Source organism: Parastagonospora nodorum, assembly GCF_000146915.1.
Source record: "Parastagonospora nodorum SN15 chromosome Unknown scaffold_4, whole genome shotgun sequence".
NCBI classification, from domain to species: Eukaryota; Fungi; Ascomycota; class Dothideomycetes; order Pleosporales; family Phaeosphaeriaceae; genus Parastagonospora; species Parastagonospora nodorum.
This window is the reverse complement of record NW_001884552.1, coordinates 163,327-185,594: the sequence shown is the minus strand read 5'-3', so window position 1 is coordinate 185,594 and position 22,268 is coordinate 163,327. Positions and strand designations below refer to the sequence as shown.

The following is a 22,268-nucleotide window of genomic DNA, read 5'->3' as shown; positions in this document are numbered from 1 at the left end:
GGCAAAACAATAACGGAAATGATTCAGGCATCGGGGCGTATTGTACCGGTCGCGCGCGGACTGGAATTCTACGTGCTCCTGACGGTGCTCGTGGCGATGCTGCTGCTGGTGCTGGGGTGGCTGAACCTGCTGAGGTTGCTCGGGCTGCCTGTAGCGAGTCTGTTCGTGGATATGAACTTCCTCGTGGTGCTGGGGCGGCTGAGGACGGCGAAGACGCTCTTGCTCAGTGATGTGGATCTCCTCCTTGACGTAAGTGTCGCGGTGGGCAGGTTCTTGGGGGTGTGGGTGAGGTTGAGGGTGAGGGTGAGGTTGAGGTTGAGGTTGGCGGACGGTGGCTGTGAAGGATTCGTGTGTCTCTTCGTGACCTTCCCCTCCGTGTACTGCCTGTTGCGAGACCTTTGCTTCGCCTTCTACCTTGACACTGGTAGATTCCTTAACTTCCGCGTTCCGATACGCAGACGGGAAGACACTGAAGGGGATCGGAACCTGTTCGCTGTCAGCGCGCGCTCTTGGGTCACAACTGCGCTCGGGCGAGACGGACTCGTGCTTCAAAATCCAGTTTGTCGGAGTCGGGTCGCTCGTTCTTGAAAACCCTTCGAACCGTTCGAAAACAATTCGAAAGGAATCAAGAAAGAACTTCTTGGCTCCTTTAGGGTCTCACGGGGAGATGTGTTGGAGTAAGAGGTGCTGAAGGGTGGCCAGCGGAAAGATGTGACGTGTGAGATGCAATTGGGTGCAGTAGCGGGGGTGGAGGAGAGAGGGAGCAGTGCGGCGAGACGAGGGGATCAAGTAGATTGGCGGTCAGCGGGAACTCTGTTGTGAGGCCGTTTGGCTGCGGTGCAAGCATGGGCATGGCTGGGGCGTCGAGGGAGCTGTCCGGGAGCGGCCTAAGTCGTGTTGTGATTGGGCAGCTAGCGTGGTTGCAAGCTCCCCCTTTTCGCATGCTTCGACGCTTCATCGAACGACGCAATGGAGCGGGCCCTCCGACGGCGGATCACATTCGCACCGAGGCATGTCCTGACGCGCAATGCAGCACTGTGCGGCTGTTGGCCTGGCGATTGCAGCTCAATGGCCTCGCCGTCGCGGCCAAATTGCCTTGGGCTGGGAGCTCCGCGTCTTGCTGCAGCTTGACGAACAGTGGGCCGTCTCATCTTCGTGGAGCCGTGCAATTGGAGCGTGCCATGCATCTCATACGCCAGACCATGGTTCGCGCGTCTTTCAGCTGAGGGTGATCCATGCCGTCTTGCCAGCAATCGTTGCGTCGAGGCGCTCCCAACCTCTCCCCAGCCCTCCCAATTTTCAGGCGCGTCGCCATTGGCCGAAGCTGGCTGCATAGCTCTGCAGGAGCTGTCGATAGCTCCAGACTGGGGAACCTTGGCGATCGTCACCTCGCCAACGGATCGCGCGGATTATCACGTGCTGGGCGCCTGTCCATTGACTTCCAGCGACTGTGCTCCGTCTGGGTGCGCCATCTGGGAGCCATCTCCGGCAGCGGTCGTTCATGTCGTCGACGGTCCACGCCTCAAGCGAACCGTGGTTCCACACGCACTGGTAGGCGGTCGAGCCTTATCCTAGCCGGCCAGCGCCCGCAGTCTGACGTGCAGACTGATGCAGCGTCGCGACTGCACCCAGGTCTAGCGCATGTAATTACGACTGACGAGCTCGACGTTTGCAGAGGCGCATCATTGCGACCCGGGAGCGACGACGTTGAGGCCCTGCAATGTCTTTCCAAAAACACGCTGGCGGAGCAATTTGCGACTGCGAGGGTCCCTTGGCTTGACGTGACCAGACCGATTTATCGAAAATTTAGTCGAGGACAGCTCCTGGTAGTAGCTGACGTAAGAAGTGTCCTTCCATAGAAATGTGAGGCTTCATATCTATTCGCGCGAGGTGAAAAAGGCGAAAAGACGTAGAAATCGTGCAAGGCTGCCGTCAAATGCTAAGGACTGGCATTTCAGCAAAACGTTCGGGCAGGTGAGTGCTTCGCTCAAACCAGCAGTCGCTGTGGGACGTCAACAACAAACCACCATGTGCAGGTCAAGTGGTTCCTTCCCATATAGGATAGATTCTAGCGGCACTTGCCATTTCCGCTTCTCGTAGTTCTTTTCAGTGCGTAGTCTTCCAATTTGAACATCAACATGCCCGAATCATCTCCTATGTATCTCTGCGACACGTTCCAGGACGAACAAATCCGCTTCCCAACCCCGGATCGAATGTAGATGCCCGTCCTCAGATGTACCTGCATATAGAGGTAGTACGAAACGGTTTCCAGCGCCGGTAAGCCACCGAATCGCTTCACGCCGATCGACAAGCTGCCGTGCAACTCTCATACGATCAAACCTGGTACTTCCCATCACGGACTGATGACCGACCGTTGTGCATTAAGCCCAGGGTGTGTACAACCACAATCGGTTACACAACCATGGGAGGCTACATTCCAGCAACGCATCATCCGCCGCGCCACCACATCTACATCCGCCGTTAATGTCGCAGTAGCACGCGAATGACAGCTGTCTGCTGGACATTGTCTCGCATACTGACTCAAACCAATGCTAATATTGAAGGTTCTTCTTCTCAGTCTGGAGTCGCGATGTATGACGACGGTAAACGACCCGTACAGTGTACAGCACTTTCCCAATCAATAAAAAAAAATGTCCAACCTGGGTACTGGTTCTTCTCCATCTAGGGTAGCGAATGCAAGGCAAGACAGTCGTGCCTGCCAATGTCCTACGCTGGAAACGAATCATCTTCACCGCTCAAAAGATACATACCATGTTTTCTATGCTGCTAAGCGTACCTTGCCTATTCATTTCCCGTGTTTGCTCTTCAACTGTCAGTAGCCGCGTACTCTTCTTTACTGTGGAATGTTCTCCCGTCATTCGCCACGGTAACCTGCAGGGCAACTCCCCGGAGTCAAACACTGCTTTGGTTCATCTAGTCCAATTGTCTTGCCGTTCTCTTGACTTTCGTCGCTCTTCCCCTTCTTCCGACTGGTGAACGGCTTTCATCTTTCGAAAATGCGTGCCTCCCTACTATCACCGTTGCTCTTCGCAGCATCAGTGACTGCCCGCTTCGTAATGTACGCTGACGAGTAAGTACACTATGGTTCAAAAATGATCTCTTCAAATCTCACCAACTTCAGATGGCATCCGACCCGACCAACAAACCCCAAAGATCGTTCTGGTATCGATCATGTTGTCATTGCTTTCGCCATGGCCAACGCAACTGCCTCTTTTCAGCCAAAAGTTCCCATCTCGACCATTCGTTCAGAGTTTCCAGGCGCAAAGCTCATGATCGCAGTTGGTGGGTGGGGTGATGATGTTGGTTTTCTCCAAGCTTCAAAGACGGATGCCGCAATTGCCCAATTTGCTGCTGATGTAGGTACCATGCTTACAAACACCGGTGCTGATGGGGTTGGTGAGTCTACGATGTTGCTGAAACTTTAACAACATCGTACTGATGACCTTCAGATATCGATTGGGAATATCCTGGTGGCAATGGCGGTGACTACAAGGAAGTACTCAACTCGGATAAGGCTTATCAAATCGAGGCCTACCCCAAATTTCTGGCCGCGATCCGTGCAGCGATTGGAAACAAGCTTCTCTCGATTGCTGTACCTGGCAAGAAAGGTGGGTACTGTCACATAAATCATGATGATTCGTTTTCTGACTTGGAATAGGTGACATGATTGCCTACACGAAAGAGACTGGCCCGAAGATATGGCGCTCTGTCGACTTCATCAATGTAAATCCCAAACATCCTGCAAGGAGATCAGAAACTAAACTTTGCAAGGTCATGTCATACGACCTCATGAACCGTCGTGACAATGTCACAAAGCACCACTCCTCGGTCGTCGATTCTGCTGCCACCATTGAGCGTTACCTCGCCATTGGTGCTCCACCAGAGAAGCTGAACCGTAATTCAATCTTTCTATAGCTGTGCGCTTTGACTGACCATTGTTCAGTCGGCTTCGCATACTATGCAAAATACTTCACGACAAAACCTGGTTGCACATCCAACCCACCACTTGGCTGCCCCATCGTCCTTGCGGAGGATCCAGTCACTGGTAAGGACACGCTGACCTCGGGTGCCTGGACTTTCGAGCCCTCACACATGAAGCCCGTCGATGCGTCAGCTTTGACCGTGTCTTACGATGGTACATGCGGGTAAGCTTGTCCCACCACTCGAGCTCTGCAATACACTAATTACACTTGCCTTTCATCCAGCCCAGACAAAGGCACAAAATGCTCATCAGGCTGCTGCTCCCAATACGGCAACTGCGGAAACTCTCCCGAACACTGCTCCGGTGCTTGTCAACACGCCTTCGGCACCGGCTGCACCGACCCTGACGTCGCTGGCTCCTGGCAATCTGCTCTTGCCGGCGGCATGACGGACAACCGAGCGGGCGGTCAGTATTTCTTTGATACTGAAAACAACCTGTTCTGGACATGGGATACACCCGCTCTCATCTCGCGCAAATTCGACGACATTGTACGCAAGTACAAACTCGGTGGCGTCATGGCTTGGAGCCTGGGAGAGGACAGTTTCGACTGGAGCCATATCAAAGCCATGGCAGACGAGCTGGAGAAGGGAGGATACGGAAGTGGTGAACCTAGTGCACAGTCAAGCCAGCCCAAGATTCCCACAGGCTCGGATTCAGCCCCCCTCGAACAAGGCCCCGTTGATCCCCAGGCCCCAAATATCGCCAGCGCGCCAACGCCATCTGCAACGTTCGACGTCGTCTGGGTCGACGGCACATCCGAGGGTCCAGCAGGTGATCACGCCACCCAACCCGGCTCACCAGATACATTCGTCGCCAGCCAACAACAGAACGAACAAGCATCCACACCACAGCAAAAGAACCCCCTCCCTATCCCCATCCCCATCCAGCCCGCCTCGCCATCCCCCTCCACCCGCACCCGCAGGCCTCGTCCCCGCCCGCGTCCGCGTCCGCGTCCTTCTCCACGACCCCTCCGCCGCCCGCGCCCCTCCCCCCTCCGCAAACCCACCCCCATCCTCCCCGCTGCTCCCTCCAACACAGTCATCCTCGCTTCCCCCGCGCAAACCGCCAGTTCCGTGCTTCCGTCCCCGAGCTTCAATGCTCTGCCCTTCAGTCCGGAGTTTCTGGCTGCACTGGGAGGGGAGGAAGGGCGGCGCCGCGAGTTACACCGGCGCCAAGGGGGAGGGGTGGATTTGGAACAGGAAGGCGGCGAGGGCGCCGCGGAGGAGGAGGGGGGAGAAGAGGAAGGTGAGAGGGTAGGGGGAGGGGAAGATTCTGGAGGCGAGAGAAGAGGAAGGTTGTTAGATAGGGGAGGGTGTGGAGATGAGGCAGGGCAAGATTTTGGAGGGGAAGGGTTAGAAGAGAGGGTTTAGAGATGGTGATGAGGATTGGGACGGGATGTTATCATCTAGAGTTTTTGCTTGGTTTTAGCATTTGCATATATGTGGTATTGGATCGATTTTGCGGATTGAAATTAAAAGTCTGTTTTTGCATGAGTAATTGTGTTTTATGATTGAAGAGCTTATTTGGGTGGATAGAGCTGCGTGTATCACTGACCACTCTTTCCCACCCCTCTTGTGCTCAAATCCGCTTCGAACATCCACTCCCTCCCCGGCTCCAGCGCCTTGCCCTGCGCTTCAAACGTCTTCTCCAAATCCCTCACTGCAGCACCATCCCCCGTCTCCCTCCTCACCAACCCATCCAAGCGCACAAACCCTCTTCGATCGACTTTCCTCCTCAACCTCGGATGCCACAAATGATCATGCACCATGCCCTTCTGAAACAGCTCCGGCTCCACAAGCAACTTACTCCCCCAAATCTCATTGACCTCCTTGACATACGTGCTATACGGGATGGGATTAACGTCCTCCATGATACGATTCTCCCACTTTCGCGAGTGCCCCCGGCCAAAGAGGACTGTGAATTGCATCTGCAGGGCCTTGAGCACGGTATGGTAGTGTACGCGAACACCAAGGTCGCGCAGCAAGACTAGCGTGCGGAGGCCGGAGCTCCAGGACTCGCGCTTGAGGATGAGGTGGCGCATGAGCATACGGCGGTAGTGTTTCTTGCGCAGGGTGGGGCCGAGGAGGGACTGCTCGAGGGGCGCGTTGGGAAGGAGACCGGCGCGGAAGCCCCAAATGATGAAAGCCTGTTGGAGGGGTGGGGGGAAGAGTTGGCGGATGGGATGATCTGATCGCTCGCGTTGGGTGGTGGTACCGGGGAAGTGGAAATAGTGGGAGCGCTGGGGGAATTTGGCTTGGAGGGTTTCGGTTGCGCGGGCGAGGAAAGGGGATGAGGGGAGGGTTGAGAATTGGTGGCTGCTTCGTGGGGCGTACCAGGATAACAACCATAGGAGCAGGCGTCGAAGCTCGCGGAGTCGACCGCTCATGCCGAAGCGTCGGATGAGTTCGCGCCATGTTCGGGGAGGGATGGGAGCCATGCCGAACTCGAGGATGCTCATGAAGCTGCGCGCGACGAAGCGCAGATCATCGTATCCGTCGTGTACTGCGGTAGGTTTGCGACCGCGTTGGCGACGACGAAGGAGACCCTTGATAGCGGCTATGGACTCTGCGGTGAGCATGACGCCCCGGATGCGCATGTCTTGGAGCACTTCCGTGACATGTTTTGGTCCGGTGCGTCGGATCTGGAATTGCAAAAGGAGGTTCCACGACTCTTGGCTGGAGTCCCTGTGGAACAGCGTCAGGATAGCAAGCGTACGCCGGGCTTGCATGTGGTCTTCCTGATCTAAGTAGAAATCAAGCAGCTTCCTCTGCACTTGCGCATCGCCAAAAACATCTGGATGCTGGTCGCTGTCGAGCATACTGCGGACCAAACTCCACCAGCGCTCTGTGGCGAACTTCTCTATCGCAAGGGAATAGACACATCCTTGCAGCGCTATGCCATTTTCTCTAAGCTCTTCGAATATATGTGGCAGATCTTGAAGTGGTTCTGTTCGAGAGGCCATTGCTAAAACAGCTTGTGGGCCAATTTCGTTGACCCCTACCATGGCAAGTCCCCTTATGACGGATTCGGGCGGGAAGGTCTTGGTTGCAAACATTCGCGCGCAGAAAGAGTCCTCGAAGCGCACGGGTGCAGCATCGCGTCCCAGCAGACGCTGCATGAGCTCTGTGTTGTACCTCTCGCGCTGTCGTATCGAATCTTTCAAGGCAGGGTCAGGATTGGCGAGCAGGGACGCTTCGTCTGTGAGTAGAAGAACGACAGGATGTTTCGCAACGGGTTCAGAGGGTATGTCTCCGCAAGACGTGCAGAGTCTATGCCATTTGCGGGCCAATTGAACATGTCCTTTTTCAATGAGGGCTGGCACCACGTCGTCATACAGATCTCGACGCCTCCTGCTCTTGTATATTTCCATCAATGCTTCATACGCGGCAGGGCCGAAACTTGATCTCCCCTGTTGGACAATTGCCTTCAAAGGAATGGCTTTGAGCTCTAGCCTCGCTTTGAGCATACGATGGTACTCCAATGCCCTCCTGGGCTCTCGCGGAAGCCAATGGCTCATGACCAGAGAATAGAGACTAGCATACGTCTTCTTGGACTCTTTGAGTAGCTGTGCGGCATGCTCTACGACTTCCACTACTAGGTCGGGGTGCTTGACAAAGGTTCCCCAGAGGAAGTCGGCGTGATCTGTAAAGTCGCATGGGAGGTTGTATTGTGCGTCCTGCATGAGTTTCCACACGGCCTTGACGCCTTTCAGCCCATCTTGGCGTTCCCGGAGAGCCAGAGACTCTGCCCATGCCGCAGCGCCAGTAGTGCCATCTCCAGCTTTTGTCCCATGTGTTGCGGCTCCAAGTTTGTCTCCATCCTGGGGCACATGCTGCCCGTCATGCTCAAGAAGCTGACGAATTGCCTCGCGCTTGGCTTGTTCCTCGCTTGTCTCGTACCATCTTCTCCACTTCAATTTTGCCGGGACAGCTCTTTTCCTGGTTCCGTAGTGGCGGTGCGTGATTTTGGCGTGGCAGCAGGAAGCGGCGGGCAAACATGCTGCAGGCACTTCGGGCCCATTGACGATGGCGCGCAGAAGTCGCAGGGCAGGCGGGCTGGCGAGGAGCCTGTCCAGGGCCGGTGGCATTAACAGGGTGGCGTTAGAGAGTGAAGTCAAGCCATTGGAAGCAGCAGGTGCCCATTTACTGCCACCGAAGCTCGAGCTCGAAGAAGAAGTCGCGAATTGTTGCGGCCGAAAACGGCTTAGTCTGCTTGGCAGTCAACTCTCTTGCGGCATCATTCGACCTCACTTCACGCTCCGAATCACGCACCAAACCACCCATTGCACCCGCACACGTCCCCTGATACATCTCCACTCTTCACAATGGCAGGGTACGTCTATTTCGCAGCCATGGACATGTTCGCGCAGCGATGCTCGGCTTGCGACGGCCACGGCTGCGACCCCGTCTTTCTGCATGATCTTCGACACTGACAGTCACCAGCTGGGTCTACCGCGAGAACCGTGTACCGTACTACCAGCGCGAGTTCCAGAAGCACGATGGCCTGAGGACTTGGGAGAAGGTGCGTAGCCTCTACAGAAGAGCTTGGGCAGATGGCGGGGAATGACGTGGTCGCAATACCATGAAGACGACCAGCAGTCTGCGCGGAGAAGCGGCGCATCGAACCTGGGGCTTTTTGGGCGAATTGCTGACTGATCACAATCGTAGGCCCGTGGCAAGTGGATGATTCCCGCCTACAAGCTGGGCCTCTACACCAGCATCGGCGCCAGCATGTACATGATGGTCCGTCTGGTTCTCGTAAGCAGCTACATCCACTAGGGTCCGAAGCTCTCACCATTTCTAACAAGGCATCTAGGGACACAAGACTTGGGCTGGCAAGAACTAGGCTTCGAAGGCAGGAATAATATATCCGCACTAGGCCACCATGGATAGACCATCAGGCAGCTTCAATGTACAAACCATAAACGGACCCGGCCTTTGAGCACATTTCTTTTGTCCCGCCGCATAGACAGCAGACAGCAAATCATATCGACAGCTTGCCATACACGATGTGCTGGTGTTGCATGCATGTTTTGTCCCGCACTACTCCGCAGGTCATACTAATACCGTCTATCTGATGACCATGTGAAGCTGCTAGCTAGCATTTCTAATCCGAGTAGACAATCCAATGGCGAGCCAGCAGTGTCGGAACGGAAACATGTGGACGTTGGTTTCAATATAAGTGACATGCTGTCGGGGCTTGACTGGTCGTATTGTACCTTCAAGTACCTTGGAGCACATGAATTAATCCGCATTCAATTCGAAGATGTGACACAAGAAGCTGTCTTCGTACACCCATAAAGCAGTGAGCCTTGCAACCATCTCCTGGCTTCCCCGGCTGGAGCTACCCCCCACATTCGTGCTAGCGTTCCAAAATGAGGTCGGTGCCCACGCCGAGATCCTTCGACGAACTGCGGCGCGACTCTGTCCTCAACCTCACCCGAAAGCGTCAACAAGAGGTCAATTAGCAATGGCCGATTTCGTCAAGAACCTCTTTGGCGGCCAGAAGCCCGTCCAGGCGCCAGTCGTCGGTGACGATGGTACGCGTCCACCCTCAATGGCTTCAGGCCCGCCGTGCTTCGTCGCATAGCTAACCTCAGCAGACTTTGCCGACTACGCAGGTGCTCCTGATCCCACGCCAGCGGCCATCTCCTCCTTCACCGATGCCGCGCACATGGCTCAGCCCACGGGCGCCATTGGCGGTGCGCGGCCATACACGGCCTGGTACCGCGTGTGGGAGCGCACGTCAGCCGAGGACTTCAAGCTGGAGATGTACATTCTGCCCTTCCTGTTCCTCCTCATCGCCACCCACGTCTGGGGCACGCGCGCCAACCGAAGCAAGGCGCGAGCCTGGGCCAAGGCACACGCGCCCTCGTTGCAGCAGGAATTCGCCCAGGTCGGATACAAGGCGGGAGAGGTTTCCGACGACATTCTGAAGGAGAAGAAGGCCGACGAGCACCAGTCGTACGCGACGGGGCGCCAGAATGTCGCCTTCATCGACTTCAAAATCAGCCTGGTCAAGCGCTACAACCCCTTCATGCTGCTCGGCGAGTACCTGATCCCCCTATTCTTCGAGAGCTTCCCCGCCCCAACCGAGCGTGTCGAGGCCACCGCCTACGTATTCGACGGCAACGAGGCCAAGCACGCCCCCAACTACGGCTCCGGAGACGCCAAGAAGGTGCCCAACAGCTCCTTCGACGGCTTCGTCTTCGCCGTTGTGCACAAGGACATCATGAAGCGCATGCGTGAGGACCGCTACGACGTGTCTCTGACCACCACCCGCGACCACGCCAAGCTGCCCATCTGGACCGCTGTCATGAGCGAGAGCGCCGAAATCACCGACCTTGTTCTTGCCCCTGAGCTGATCAAGGCCATCCACGACGCAGGCGACAACTTCGAGGCGCTAATCATCACCGACCAGCCCATTGACCAGCCGAAGACGTGAGACATCTGCTCCCCTTGCTCACAATTCTAGCTAACCCAGCACAGTCTCGACGACACCAAGCCCAAGAAGCGCATCAACCTCTCCCTGAAGCTCGCCTCGGACTACACCTCCACCATGCCCCTCTTCAACTACTTCCTGCGCCTGCCAGACCACCTCGCTACCGCCGCCCACTTCCGCCCCGAAGCGCTCCGTCGCATCAAGCAGACACGTGACGAGCAGATCGCCAAGATCCGCAAGGTCGACGAGGAAGAAAAGGCCGAGGAGAGGAAAATCGCCGCCGACAAGCTCAAGCGCGAGCAGCGCGATGCCAAGCTGGGACGTCTGAGCGCAGACGAGCAGCGCAAGTACCTTGAGAAGGAGCGCGAAAAGGACAGCAGGAAGAAGATGAAGAGGAGTACCGTCAAAGCGTAGTCGATACGAGATGTGGAACGGATGTTTGCATAATGTTGATATGTATGATAGGACATGAGCGGGGCTGGCTGCTTCTACATACGTACGTGGCCATCTCATGGTTGTAGAACAATTAATCTTTTCGCATTCAGGAGTATCATGAAAACCCATGACGACATTGTTCATGCGCTTCCAGTTCACCCAGAACATTTAATGCAACAGCGTTCGAACGACTCAACCATTATTATGCCGAGCAATGTCATGCTTTTGGTAGTTCGAGCAGGGATCCTACTTTGCGTTGTAGTCCCAGGGATCGAGAGCCGAGATGTGCATGCATCTTAAAGTATCGCCTACTGTCAACGCGTCAAACGGTTTTGACAAATGCACGGGGGCGCAAACCAGATACCGAGTCGATGCAAGCTCTGCGACGACATGCTTGGGAGCTGTGATCATCGATCTGGGCGTGCGCACCATCACGGGACCACCTGGGACAGACTACGACGATGGAGTGGAGTAAGGAGCACATGGTAAATGCCGAGCTGTTTGGTCTGAAAGACAAGGGAAGAGTGATCAGTGCCGAGACCCAGATGGACCAACCCGTTCAACAGTCCAACACGAGCCTCATTCCGAGCCTTCGAACTCAGCAAAGACGATCGATGTCTGATTTTCCATCGTTCTCCATCACGCCACACTCGTGATTAACGTTCATCTCACACTTCCGACTGACTGACAGATATACATGTTAGACGAGGACGGAGAAATCACTTCCACGTGAGATGTGTCTGCTTTTCTGTTCCGTGGGGCGCACATTCGGTTTCTGGACCGCTTAATCGCGCGGAGTGTTTCTTTTCCTTGGCATGAAACAATCTGACAGCCAGAGCGTCAAACAGATCGTCCTCCAACAACGTCTCAGGAACCAAGATCTCCGTTGAACGTGAGTCTCATATGCCGTTGCTTTTCGGGGCCGAGGTAATGTTCAAGATGTGGGAAGGGGAGCGAGCTAGAAGGGTGTATATATGTCGCGATCGGCGGCATGCTAATATCGATATCGAAAAGCCCGGGTGGTTTACATCGACAACACTTGCGCTTCTATTTCTACTTCTACTTCTATTTCTCTACCTCTTTCCCATTAATAATCCCTTTCTTAATTCCACCTTCTCAAATTCTTTCCCAAAATGCTTATCCCCACCATCCTCCTCGCGGCTGGGTCCGCCTCAGCAGCCACCATGACCGTCACCGTCGCGGCCAACAACAAATTCACCTTCACGCCCAACACCATGACCGCGCAGCCTGGCGACATGATCGCCTTCAACTTCGCCGCGCAGAACCACAGCATCGCGTCTTCCGGCGCAAACACTCCTTGCCAGCCCGAGCGCAACGCCATATTTAGCGACTTCCAGCCCGTCGCGGGCCCTGCTGGCGGCGCAGGTGCAGGCGCAGGTGGAAACGCACGCAAAGGCGGCAAGAACAACCGCCGCCAGGCCAACACACCTACGTTCATGGTCCCCGTGACGGACAACCAGCCCATGTACATCTACTGCTCGCAAGCCCAGCATTGCCAGGCCGGTATGGTCATGGTAATCAACCCGCCCAACGCCCAAGCCGTGCAGCAATACGCAGCCAAGGCAGCCAAAGCCAAGAACAACGTTAGCCCCCAGGGCGGCGTGAGTGGCGGGCAGATGATCAACAATGCTGCGGGCACGACGCCGGCGAGTGTTTTGGGCGCGAATGCGGGCGATGCGGCGAAGGCAGCAACGAAGGGCAAGGGCAAGGCTGCGGGTGGCACGGCGGCGGGGCTTTTGGCGGCGTTGGGTAAGGGGAAGAACAATAGGAGGGAGGCTATGGTGGAGATTTGGGAGAGGCATGAGGAGGTTACGCAGGTTCAGGGGGAGAAGAGGCATGAAGCTACTGAGAAGCGTCACGAAGCAACTGAGAAGCGTCACGAAGCAACTGAGAAGCGTCACGAGGCTACCGAGAAGCGTCACGAAGAGGTCAGGCATATTGCTGGCGAGAAGCGCCACGAGACTGAAGAGAAGCGTCACGAAGCAACCGAAAAGCGCGGCAAAGGTCTTGACATCGCTGCAGGTATCGTCGGTGCCATCCCTGGAACCGGCGTTGCTTCAGGTGTCCTAAGTGCCATCCAAGGCGCCGCAGGAGGAAAGGCCGCTGGCGCCGGAGCTGCAGCAGGAGCTGGTGCAGCAGCTAAGGCTGGTGCAGGAAAGGGAGCTGCGGCAGGAGCTGGTGCAGCAGCTAAGGCTGGTGCAGGAAAGGGAGCTGCGGCAGGAGCTGGTGCAGCAGCTAAGGCTGGTGCAGGAAAGGGAGCTGCGGCAGGAGCTGGTGCAGCAGCCAAAGCCGGAGCTGGCAAAGGCGCAGCCGCTCTCGCCGGTGCGGGCGGCGCTGGAAAAGGTGCAGCAGCTTTGAAGGCTGGTGCGGGGAAGTTGGGACTTGCTTGAACAATGCATGGAATGGGATTTGGGTTGCTGTACTTGGATTTAGAATATTTTTAATCTGCTTCTTTGGCTGGTTCCAAAAGTACACGTTCACGATACGATACGTACGCACACTCGTTAATCATTAATTACAGCCATTCTTTCATTCGTTGAAGTATTGGTGAGAAGGATTCGGTGATTTCCCCATGTTTGTAGTTCAAGGCAAACGCAAGGCCCACAGGTTCGTCCGAAAGCTTGTAAAGTTTGGCGTGAAACGTCAAGGTTGATGGTGGAAGCTTAGCCAAACATTGCGCGAAACGGATAATGTTGAAACATCATCATGCTTCGGGACTTGGTTTGGGAATTTGAAAGGTCGGAGCACAGTCCGGTATGAAGCAGGTAGTGCGTATGTCCGAAGAATTGTCGCTGGTGTGAGCGAAACTGATACCTCAGCCCTGCATCACGCAGCCTTCCACTAGCCCAAGCGAATCTTGCGCTTCTGCCTCTTCGCACCTCGCTCCCAACCATTATCCACGTTCTTGAAGCTCGAGAGTTTCCCATCGGCTCTCATACAGAAGCTGAGATCCGCACGTTGCTCGTCTGTACCGCTGTCAAAGTGTGAGTAGAGATGAAAGACACCCACGCGTTCGTAGCAATCTCCTTTGTCTTCTACGACTAGTACTGAAGCATATCGCTCGATCATGTAGATGTAGTTCATGCCAGCTAGAGAAAAGGGTAGGATCAGGCCGAGATACTGCTTCGGTTGCCCGGTGGAGTCGCAGTGTTGAAGCTCGGTCGGGGTGATTGATGGATGGAATCTTGCGCAGCCGATCCTCTCATCGTCCAGTTGAAATCGGGCGTAAAGTCCCGGGCTTGATTTCCAGGATGGCAGATCTGCGACATCAATATTGACAATTGTGCAGTCCAGTATCCATGTCTGGATGTGAAGGAAGCGGCTGTCTTGGTAGTCTAGCCAAGTGTTCGGAGCCACGGGTTCAGCAAACTCGCGTAGCAGGCCAGGCTTTTCTTCCACCCAAAGAGATGTATCAGCATTGAGCTTCGAATATGATTCGTTCTTTTTCACAAAGGTCTCTGGCGATATTGTGCCACCGTGCCAACCGACCCAAGACCAACTCGGAAACTCTGGCCGGCGATGTCCAGGCTCGGTGTGATACCAGAATAGGTTTGTCAGGAAAGGATGTAACGGCCTTTGACTCGTAAAGCTCTGGAATCTTCCGGGTAGAATCGGTATGCCGCATATGTTGTAGACGGCTCGCTTTGGAGGTTGCTCCTGGAAGGACTTGAAGATTCCATGCATGGCGTTAAGTGCATCGCTCGGGTAAGATAGTTGTTTGAAGTAGAATTCGGCCACGTGCCGCATGTACATGAGAGGATACCGGCCAGGACGTTTGGCGTCGAAAGACCCGGAAGGTGCATCTGCTTTGAATCTTTGCTTACTTACGAGATGCATATCGTCTAGAGGGATTGTGACGGCTTCGCGACAATGCATGCCCTCGCATTCGAAGAAAACCTGCTCAGGTGTGAAGATAAGACGGCGGCGCGAGAGTAGTCCTTCTTGATAAGTCCATCCCCTCGTCGCCCAGACAGATGCAGACAACGCTACGGAAGGATGAGATAGGGTCTGGGCAAGAGTGAAGTCACCTAGACGTAGAGTTTGTTGAGCTGTCCTGGTCGTTCCGTTGATTCCGGGCAGGCCGTGATCTGGTCCTTCTCCAGCAGCCGCAATGATCGTCAAAGCTGCAGACCTATAGATCGCGTCCATTTGCTGAATCTGGTCATGCTTGTCGCTGGGGCTGTCCTCATCGATGCAGTATCTGTCGACCCAGAGGTACCATATATCTAGACGTGTCGCAACTTCTATACTATCTTCGATAGTCTTAGGGAGATGATGGAGCATGTTCTTTGTCTCACTTGGGTCCAGCGAATGGTTTGAACTTCGTGCACCCCACACATAGGAGAGTGCTGCATAACTCACCCAAGATCGAGGCTGAACGATTCGGCGTGTCCTGCAATCGATCAGGCTCAAGGAACGAGGCTGTGGCTGCGTCATACTCAGACAAGTCAGGGTATGATGCTGGTAGCAGTATCTTTGCCATTGCCGCGCGATCTCGATATCGAAATTGTCTGGGTCCAGAGACCGCACCGAGCAACTTTGCGGCCGTTTATTAGGCGGACCTGTGATGAATAACAGGCCCTGTATCGCGAAGGCTAGCAACCAAGCGTGGATCAACTGGATCGAGAACCCCCTCTTGTTCGAACTCATCGTTTGGATTAGATAGTACGCCTAACAGCGTCGAGTCTTCTGACATCCACACGAACGTGGATATACCAGAAAACTCGCGGCGAGCAGAAAAGCTTCGAAGATGGACAGGGTCATGTTGTGTGAGCTCATCTTGAGAAGGGCTGATGGTTGCGAGCAGCCGACAGAGGGGACATAGCGACGAGGCAAGCTCTGCGGTGGTCCCAAGTTCGGTAACAAAATTACCTCGCTCAGGTCTCCACGTCTGTTCGCGCCCGAGTGATTCGATATCGATTCTTGCACACCTTTCACAGATGAGGTGACGCAGGTCGTCTAGAACTGGCAACATCTGTGTAGGCAAATCTTCTCGTCCGAGATGTACTTCTTCCCTCGCCTCTACTGCGGGACGCTCAGTCGAGATGTCTCCTTTTGAATCCATGGAACTGTAAAGATGGTGGATGCACCATTGTCGCCGACTGCATCTGAAATCTTCATTTGCTGACGGTGGCTATGCATGCAGGCCTCGGCTAGTGCGAAGCGCCACGCTTAACAGCTCCCGGCACCATTTCAGATCCATCTTATTCCTCATAAAGCTCAGAGACTCAAGCGAAGTTTCCACGGCGCCATGTTGGGCGATCGTGTGGGTGACGATGATGCATGAACTTTGGAAGGACATCATTGCTCGGGCTTGGAGTATGACACTCAGCGCATCAAACAACCACAGTGTGAGTCTCCTCCTATCGTTCCCCGGTTAGCACATTCATGTCTAAGCGCTGGCGACGCGTTGAAGGCGGCGATGGAGCCTTTCGATCTCCTCCCAGCAACACCCAACAAACCCCAACAAAACCCAGCGTCAACCAGTCGCTCTTTTCCATACCGACATGGCAAAATTGCTGATCATTCTTTTAGCGAGAATATTGCACTATCAAAAGCTGATGTAACATTGCTCTTTGCTCCTCGTCGTTGATGTTGACGAAAAAGTTGTCAACCTCAGAAGGTGGGAAGGGGCAGGGTCCGGCTCTGATGTGACCCGTGCCTTCTCAACACCACCCTGCCAAGATGGGCTTCATCAACTCTAGGCATCAACTGGCGAACTGTACTCGATCATACAACCAACGCCATTATGTGCATCCGGTCCTCTAGGCAAATGGGCTCTACTGTAGTGGACTCATGCGGCGCGTTCCTTGCTTTCAACTCAGATTTCTCCTGAAGCCTCGTTCGTCTTATCGCTTGGCCATTGCCCACCACGGTTTTTCTGGCCGAAGGACCTCGCATAGCCCCGTTCTGTGCAACCATCTCCGCAATCACACTAGACGCAACATGCGCGCCGTGGATACCATGAACGCGGGATCTTGCAGGCACGAGTCATTGTAGCTGCTACCACATTTGGACGCTTGTGGGACCGATCTGTCGTCCTGCTGCAGGCTGTGTACAGGTTGACAGAGTAAAAAAACGACAATGAGAGTTGGTTGCAACTACCCCCACGAACAGTGTAGCATCTCATTGGCGCTTGGCCCGCCCCCAAGGAGTGGTCTCACCTTGTTCTGGTGGCAACGGAAACGCATAGTCATGCAGGAGAAGGGTGTCGGTGGCTTCCAATCCATGGTGATGGGTGATGCGACCTCGCCTTGAGTTACCATGTTGACTCCCAGATGGAGCGGCGAACTGGTTCACTCCACTTATTAGATCCACAGTCCCCACCTCCCACGGAGGAAGTACACTATACTTCGACTGCATTCAAGATCATGTCACTCAAACGGTCCTTTCATGCGACCATGCTGCCGCACGATGATCCTCCACTCAAGATCCGCCCAGTGTCGAATCAAAACATACCGAGAATTGTTGAAACATTCGCCAACAATATTCATTCTCCGCAGAAAGCCGTAGAAACGGACCATGACGACAACTCTCATGATCCGGACACCTTCCCAGTTGAATCTTTTGACCCAACACAATTTGCATTGCCGACTGCAATTCCGATCAACAGGGAGGGCATGATGAAATCAAGGCGCCCTTCGTCATCCACCTCGACAGGCAAATCAGCATCAATCGCGCTCATCCAGAAGGCAGCCAAAGGCCTATACACCTATCGCAGTATCAGGAGCGATCAAGTTCGCTTGCTTGTCATCAAACCGTCAGATGCACCGAACTGTCCTCTCAACGCTACTCTAAAGACATTCGATGATAGCGAGCTGGAGAACGGGAAGCAAATCTATACCGCCCTGTCGTACAATTGGGGTGACAGTGAAGCAGATCATACCATAATCATACAGTCTGAAATCAAGGCACGGCCAATCAGCTCTTTGCAAGACCTTGTTGACGACGCGATGGCAGAGAAACTCTCTGACTCCCGAAAGATGCTCATTCGGCATAATCTCTACGATGCCCTCAAAGAACTCAGGCGGGCTTCGTGTGGGAAGCACCTGTTTATCTGGGTAGATGCGATCTGCATCAATCAAAATGACGACACCGAAAAACAAGAGCAGGTGATGAAGATGGCTAGCATCTATCATAATTCAAAGAGTGTCTGCATTTGGCTTGGAACCGACACAACTGAGAGTCGCGTGTCAGATCGGGCCATGCAGTTCATCCCACGAGCCATTAATCCCAATAACTACCAAGCACTCCTCAGCGAGCCAGAATATATACCTCAATGGGCAAGCCTGTTTGAGCTATTACGTTGGAGCTGGTATGTCTCCGCCTTCAATGTAACACCTTGTGTATAAGCTGACCTCACTCTAAGGTTCTCGCGTCGATGGGTCATTCAGGAGTTAGCTCTTGCCAGATACGCGACCGTCCACTGCGGGTCGCATACTATCAATTGGGAAGACTTTCACAACGCAATCGCTATATTTTGTGCTAGCTTTGATGTTCTCAAAGGCAGATTGCGAGAATACTTCAGAACGCATTTCCATCAACGCAATAAGTATCTGGATTCCGCCTTCGAGATCGAGCAGTTCGGCGCAAAATTACTGGTTGATATCACTTCAGACTTATTTCGCAAGGAATCAGATGGCCAGTACGACTCTACCATAAATCTGGAGACTTTGGTTTGCAGCCTATCCAACTTCGATACGTCGGATCCTCGGGACACTATCAACGCATTCTTGAACATCTGTAAAGAATCGAACTCATCCAATAAGATTGGCCATCATACGCTTCCTAAACCTGACTACTCGAAAGATTTATTACAAGTCTATCGAGAATTCGTGAAGTATGTGGTCGACACTTCCAAATCGCTCAATATCATCTGCCGGTACTGGGCGCTCCCAGAGCGAGAAACGAAGACTCCTACAACACCTCGACTTGTGCAATTGCCCACCTGGATACTCCTCGTGGATGACTCCGCCTTTGGAAGGGGTGAGGAGGTGTATCATGGCCGGAAGGCAGCCGACAGTCTCGTCGGTCTACCTGGAGCTTCTCAATACAATGCTTCTGGCTCTGGGTGGCTTAAAAAAGATCCACAAGTCATTTTCCCCGAAGATCCTGCGCCAATCGAAGATGAAATACTCGGAGGAGATGGCAGCAATCACAGCGTCCATAAGGCAATGTTGATTGTCACTGGAGTTGCGATTGGTATAGTCTCATTTCGTAATCAACCTTTCGCGGATGGCGTAATTCCAAGAGACTGCCTGGAAAAGCTCGGTTGGAACTTCGATTGGAAAGCAAAAGCAGTTAAAGAAGTTCCTGACCAACTATGGCGCACCCTTGTTGCTGATCGAGGTCCAAAGGGACAGGCGAAGCCCAAAACGTACCGGCTCGCTTGCCAACACTGCCTCGTCAGCTTAACGCGGAACGGTCACATGAACATCAAAGAAGTCCTCCGGAAGACTGAAGATAGTAACTACACGAAAGACTACCTTGAGCGCGTCCTTGCTGTTACATGGGACCGATCTTTCATCGAGGGCTTGCCAATCCTTCCTGAACAGCCTTCAATTGCTTCTGAAGGGCGCAGATCTTCGGCTGGCGCAGGAAAAAAGCTTGTCGGTCTCGGACCACGCAAAACTCAAGAAGGAGACATCATTGCCATCTTGTACGGTTGTAGCGTACCCGTCATCTTGCGACCTGTGACGGGCACGCAAGATCATGAATTTGTTGGAGAGGCCTACATTCACGGGAAAATGGATGGAGAGGCGATCAGTGAGTATGTTGAGAAGACAGAATTTCGGTTGATTTAACATGTGCTGAGCGCTTGTTTCGGTACGTGCTTGGATGACGGCGTTGCAGATTTGATCTTTCCGGTATACCCCATGCCCGTTGCTATTATGGTTTTCTTCTCCTGGTGAGGTTATAGTATCTGACATTCAAACGAAAAAAATCTATGTACGTTAAACACTCAAGGCGTAATTTGCCGCGGCACATCTGTAATGTTGTAAATTTCTTTCTCAACCCTAAACAACAACAAAGTAGAACTCACACAGCACATGTCTTGGTCCTGGAACTTCTCTCGTTGCGGCTGTGCGGGCAATGCTCGAGAGTAAGGCTGTTGCAGTAACATATTCTTTGTAATGTCTCAGACATATTTCACCTCTTGGTGCATTTGTCTCATGGTCATGTTTGCTGAGCCGTAGGCTCTGCATTGCGCATACACACTTCAAAACCAACGGGGGTTTGCACACAAAAGAATTTCTATGGTTATAAGCACTTGAAGTTCAGTAGAAGCAAGCGGCGAAATAGGGCGGGCGCAATCATTCTGGGTGTCGCCTGATGTTCTGTGGGTTGATACACAACATTACTTCTTTTCAGATATCAGTAGGCCCTTGTTTTCGGGACTGACTCGCTTAGAATAGTGGCGTGCTGAGCTAGCAGCCTCAAGCGCCACCATTGCATCTGTAAGCGAAGATCAAGATTTAGCGTTGCCCTGACCCTGCAGATGCTAGATCATTTGGAGCATTTTGAGCATAGCGCATGGACCACATGGTGATTAGGGGTACGGGCTAGAATCTGTAGAACCCTGCTTCAGTCTCGTCGGACCGCATGAGGCGTTTATTGAAGTCGAGATTCAAGCTGAGATGGAGAGTAAAGACATCTGTGGCGCCTAGCATCCCCTGAAAAGACCCAGATCCGGACGACGACTATTCTTTTGCCGCTTGTAGTGGAAATAGCATCTGAGCGTCTGCAGAAGCTAGTATCAGTTGAATTCTAGGAACGGAATATCATCGCAGCAACTAGCACATCTCAATACGATTCTGATAGCCCTTAAAGCTTCTAAGCCCATCAAGTGAGAGCTTTGTCGGTCGTTACTTTTGGTTACTTCTTGTTGACGTGTCTCCTCTCACCAAGTCAACATGCGCTCCTCGTTACCCGCCTTGCTATTGCTTCTCGTCCCATTTGGCACTACTGCCCTACGCAGCGTCGTGTCGAAAGATGCAACTTGTGGTGGTACCAAAGGCGTAAGTACATTCCATACGTTAAATACACCTGCAGCATATGCTGACCGCGTATCTACTATCCTAGTATACCTGTCTTGGATCAAGTAAGGATTCGGAATCCCCCTGTTCAAGCGAATCCAGTGACTGACCACTCTAAAGAATGGGGAAACTGCTGCTCACAGTACAACTGGTAAGCACTCCATATTTTATGGTAATAGAGTCATAAACTGATATCATATTCTCCCATCCAGGTGCGGCTCAACCACTGCGTACTGTGGGAAAGGCTGTAACTCAGAATTCGGCGCATGTGCAAATGATGGTACTACAATCTCTAGTTCGGTAGTGATTGTTTCGAGCAGCACTCGTGCCTCTACTATACCTGTCGCTTCTTCCCAGCCCGTTTCAACAGACGCGAGGTGTGGTCCGTCGTTCGGCGGAAAAACCTGCCAAGGTAGTCGATGGGGAAACTGTAAGTCTGTCTCTGGCGGAGGCTTTACCGACGCATAACAATATCTCATCTCTACTCTAGGTTGCAGTCAATACTCTTATTGCGGCTCGACCTCGGACTACTGCAGCGCCACTACCTGCCGAAGAGGTTTTGGACAATGCAATAGCCCAGGCTCATCGTCCGTACGGTCATCAAGCACTTTGGCCCCCTCGCGATTGTCCTCGGTTATATCATCTTCGAGTCCTTCGTCCAGCTCTTCAGTAGCACAGTCCAGCAGCACACCACTTCCTTCGTCGGCGGTATCATCTACGCTAGCCACGTCCTCAGCATCTGGCTCTCTGTCTCTATCTCTAAGCACTGTCCAGACTCAAACCAGTTCTGCTTCTAGTACCTCATCGCCGAGCAGTGCTTCAATCTCAAGCGACCCTTCAATGCTATCGGCTAGCTCTGCAACACCTTCGAGTGAATCAGCCAGCCCCGTAGCGCCTTCGGGTACACCAGAACCACCAACCAGCTCTGCAGCGCCTTCGAGTACACCAGAGCCATCGACCAATTCTGTAACGCCTTCGAGTACACCAGAACCATCAACCAGTTCTGCAGCGCCTTTGAGTACACCAATCAGGTCCGCCATACCTTCGAGCACGCCATCAACGCCCGCATGCCGGTTTACACCAGCTCCTCCTACATGCAACAACTACAATGGAGACCTTTCAAATGTATGCCCAGCAAACGACATGTCTTGTATTTCTGGATATCAGATCCGTTGCAATGTCGTCCCTCAAGCTAACCTCCTTGGCTTACCCATATTTGTTGCTAACGCGGCAGCGTGTGCCGCGTCCTGCACAGCGGCATCGTGCGGTGCTGCTGCCTTCAATATCCAAAACGGCCGTGGAGTTTGCGCACGATATACTACTAATATCGT

At 53.5% G+C, this 22,268-nt stretch overlaps 14 protein-coding genes across 14 annotated transcripts; 8 read left to right on the top strand and 6 right to left on the bottom strand.

The window, feature by feature from the left end:
- Positions 1-34: 34 nt before the first annotated feature.
- SNOG_02647 (hypothetical protein) lies at positions 35-853 on the bottom strand (the record flags this gene model as incomplete). The annotated part of the gene is made up of 2 exons (XM_001793194.1): positions 35-486; positions 542-853. One exon carries the CDS (start codon positions 851-853, stop codon positions 650-652), a length of 204 nt encoding a protein of 67 aa, XP_001793246.1. The 3' UTR covers positions 35-486; positions 542-649.
- A 58-nt stretch (positions 854-911) lies between these two features.
- On the bottom strand, positions 912-1,503 carry SNOG_02646 (hypothetical protein; the record flags this gene model as incomplete). The annotated part of the gene is made up of 2 exons (XM_001793193.1): positions 912-1,373; positions 1,417-1,503. 2 exons carry the CDS (start codon positions 1,501-1,503, stop codon positions 912-914), a joined length of 549 nt encoding a protein of 182 aa, XP_001793245.1.
- Positions 1,504-2,138: 635 nt separating this feature from the next.
- On the top strand, positions 2,139-2,507 carry SNOG_02645 (hypothetical protein; the record flags this gene model as incomplete). The annotated part of the gene is made up of 2 exons (XM_001793192.1): positions 2,139-2,215; positions 2,273-2,507. The coding sequence occupies 2 exons, from the start codon at positions 2,139-2,141 to the stop codon at positions 2,505-2,507; spliced, it is 312 nt and encodes a 103-aa protein (XP_001793244.1).
- A 606-nt stretch (positions 2,508-3,113) lies between these two features.
- On the top strand, positions 3,114-5,373 carry SNOG_02644 (hypothetical protein; the record flags this gene model as incomplete). Its single annotated transcript, XM_001793191.1, has 6 exons — positions 3,114-3,417; positions 3,471-3,629; positions 3,680-3,744; positions 3,793-3,916; positions 3,965-4,156; positions 4,256-5,373. The coding sequence occupies 6 exons, from the start codon at positions 3,114-3,116 to the stop codon at positions 5,371-5,373; spliced, it is 1,962 nt and encodes a 653-aa protein (XP_001793243.1).
- Positions 5,164-8,090, bottom strand: SNOG_02643 (hypothetical protein; the record flags this gene model as incomplete). The annotated part of the gene is made up of 2 exons (XM_001793190.1): positions 5,164-5,282; positions 5,558-8,090. 2 exons carry the CDS (start codon positions 8,088-8,090, stop codon positions 5,164-5,166), a joined length of 2,652 nt encoding a protein of 883 aa, XP_001793242.1.
- A 180-nt stretch (positions 8,091-8,270) lies between these two features.
- On the top strand, positions 8,271-9,008 carry SNOG_02642 (hypothetical protein). Its single transcript, XM_001793189.1, has 4 exons — positions 8,271-8,335; positions 8,446-8,524; positions 8,671-8,760; positions 8,819-9,008. The coding sequence occupies exons 1-4, from the start codon at positions 8,328-8,330 to the stop codon at positions 8,846-8,848; spliced, it is 207 nt and encodes a 68-aa protein (XP_001793241.1). The 5' UTR covers positions 8,271-8,327; the 3' UTR covers positions 8,849-9,008.
- A 464-nt stretch (positions 9,009-9,472) lies between these two features.
- On the top strand, positions 9,473-10,995 carry SNOG_02641 (hypothetical protein; the record flags this gene model as incomplete). Its single annotated transcript, XM_001793188.1, has 3 exons — positions 9,473-9,548; positions 9,606-10,443; positions 10,492-10,995. 3 exons carry the CDS (start codon positions 9,473-9,475, stop codon positions 10,856-10,858), a joined length of 1,281 nt encoding a protein of 426 aa, XP_001793240.1. The 3' UTR covers positions 10,859-10,995.
- A 167-nt stretch (positions 10,996-11,162) lies between these two features.
- On the top strand, positions 11,163-11,501 carry SNOG_02640 (hypothetical protein; the record flags this gene model as incomplete). The annotated part of the gene is made up of 2 exons (XM_001793187.1): positions 11,163-11,350; positions 11,393-11,501. The coding sequence occupies 2 exons, from the start codon at positions 11,163-11,165 to the stop codon at positions 11,499-11,501; spliced, it is 297 nt and encodes a 98-aa protein (XP_001793239.1).
- A 511-nt stretch (positions 11,502-12,012) lies between these two features.
- Positions 12,013-13,290, top strand: SNOG_02639 (hypothetical protein; the record flags this gene model as incomplete). Its single annotated transcript, XM_001793186.1, has 1 exon — positions 12,013-13,290. One exon carries the CDS (start codon positions 12,013-12,015, stop codon positions 13,288-13,290), a length of 1,278 nt encoding a protein of 425 aa, XP_001793238.1.
- A 451-nt stretch (positions 13,291-13,741) lies between these two features.
- On the bottom strand, positions 13,742-15,184 carry SNOG_02638 (hypothetical protein; the record flags this gene model as incomplete). Its single annotated transcript, XM_001793185.1, has 1 exon — positions 13,742-15,184. The coding sequence occupies one exon, from the start codon at positions 15,182-15,184 to the stop codon at positions 13,742-13,744; it is 1,443 nt and encodes a 480-aa protein (XP_001793237.1).
- A 1,646-nt stretch (positions 15,185-16,830) lies between these two features.
- SNOG_02637 (hypothetical protein) lies at positions 16,831-17,166 on the bottom strand (the record flags this gene model as incomplete). The annotated part of the gene is made up of 2 exons (XM_001793184.1): positions 16,831-16,944; positions 17,065-17,166. The coding sequence occupies 2 exons, from the start codon at positions 17,164-17,166 to the stop codon at positions 16,831-16,833; spliced, it is 216 nt and encodes a 71-aa protein (XP_001793236.1).
- A 135-nt stretch (positions 17,167-17,301) lies between these two features.
- SNOG_02636 (hypothetical protein) lies at positions 17,302-19,704 on the top strand (the record flags this gene model as incomplete). The annotated part of the gene is made up of 2 exons (XM_001793183.1): positions 17,302-18,205; positions 18,722-19,704. The coding sequence occupies 2 exons, from the start codon at positions 17,302-17,304 to the stop codon at positions 19,702-19,704; spliced, it is 1,887 nt and encodes a 628-aa protein (XP_001793235.1).
- A 1,110-nt stretch (positions 19,705-20,814) lies between these two features.
- SNOG_02635 (hypothetical protein) lies at positions 20,815-21,610 on the top strand (the record flags this gene model as incomplete). The annotated part of the gene is made up of 5 exons (XM_001793182.1): positions 20,815-20,919; positions 20,984-21,002; positions 21,058-21,088; positions 21,234-21,367; positions 21,435-21,610. The coding sequence occupies 5 exons, from the start codon at positions 20,815-20,817 to the stop codon at positions 21,608-21,610; spliced, it is 465 nt and encodes a 154-aa protein (XP_001793234.1).
- Positions 21,611-21,713: 103 nt separating this feature from the next.
- On the bottom strand, positions 21,714-22,151 carry SNOG_02634 (hypothetical protein; the record flags this gene model as incomplete). Its single annotated transcript, XM_001793181.1, has 2 exons — positions 21,714-22,027; positions 22,148-22,151. 2 exons carry the CDS (start codon positions 22,149-22,151, stop codon positions 21,714-21,716), a joined length of 318 nt encoding a protein of 105 aa, XP_001793233.1.
- Between the last annotated feature and the right edge of the window lie 117 nt (positions 22,152-22,268).

Coding starts and splice junctions, on each gene's coding strand:
- SNOG_02642 (XM_001793189.1), top strand. Junction 8,525..8,670: donor GCCTGAGGACTTGGGAGAAG/GTGCGTAGCCTC, acceptor TCACAATCGTAG/GCCCGTGGCAAGTGGATGAT. Junction 8,761..8,818: donor TGATGGTCCGTCTGGTTCTC/GTAAGCAGCTAC, acceptor CAAGGCATCTAG/GGACACAAGACTTGGGCTGG.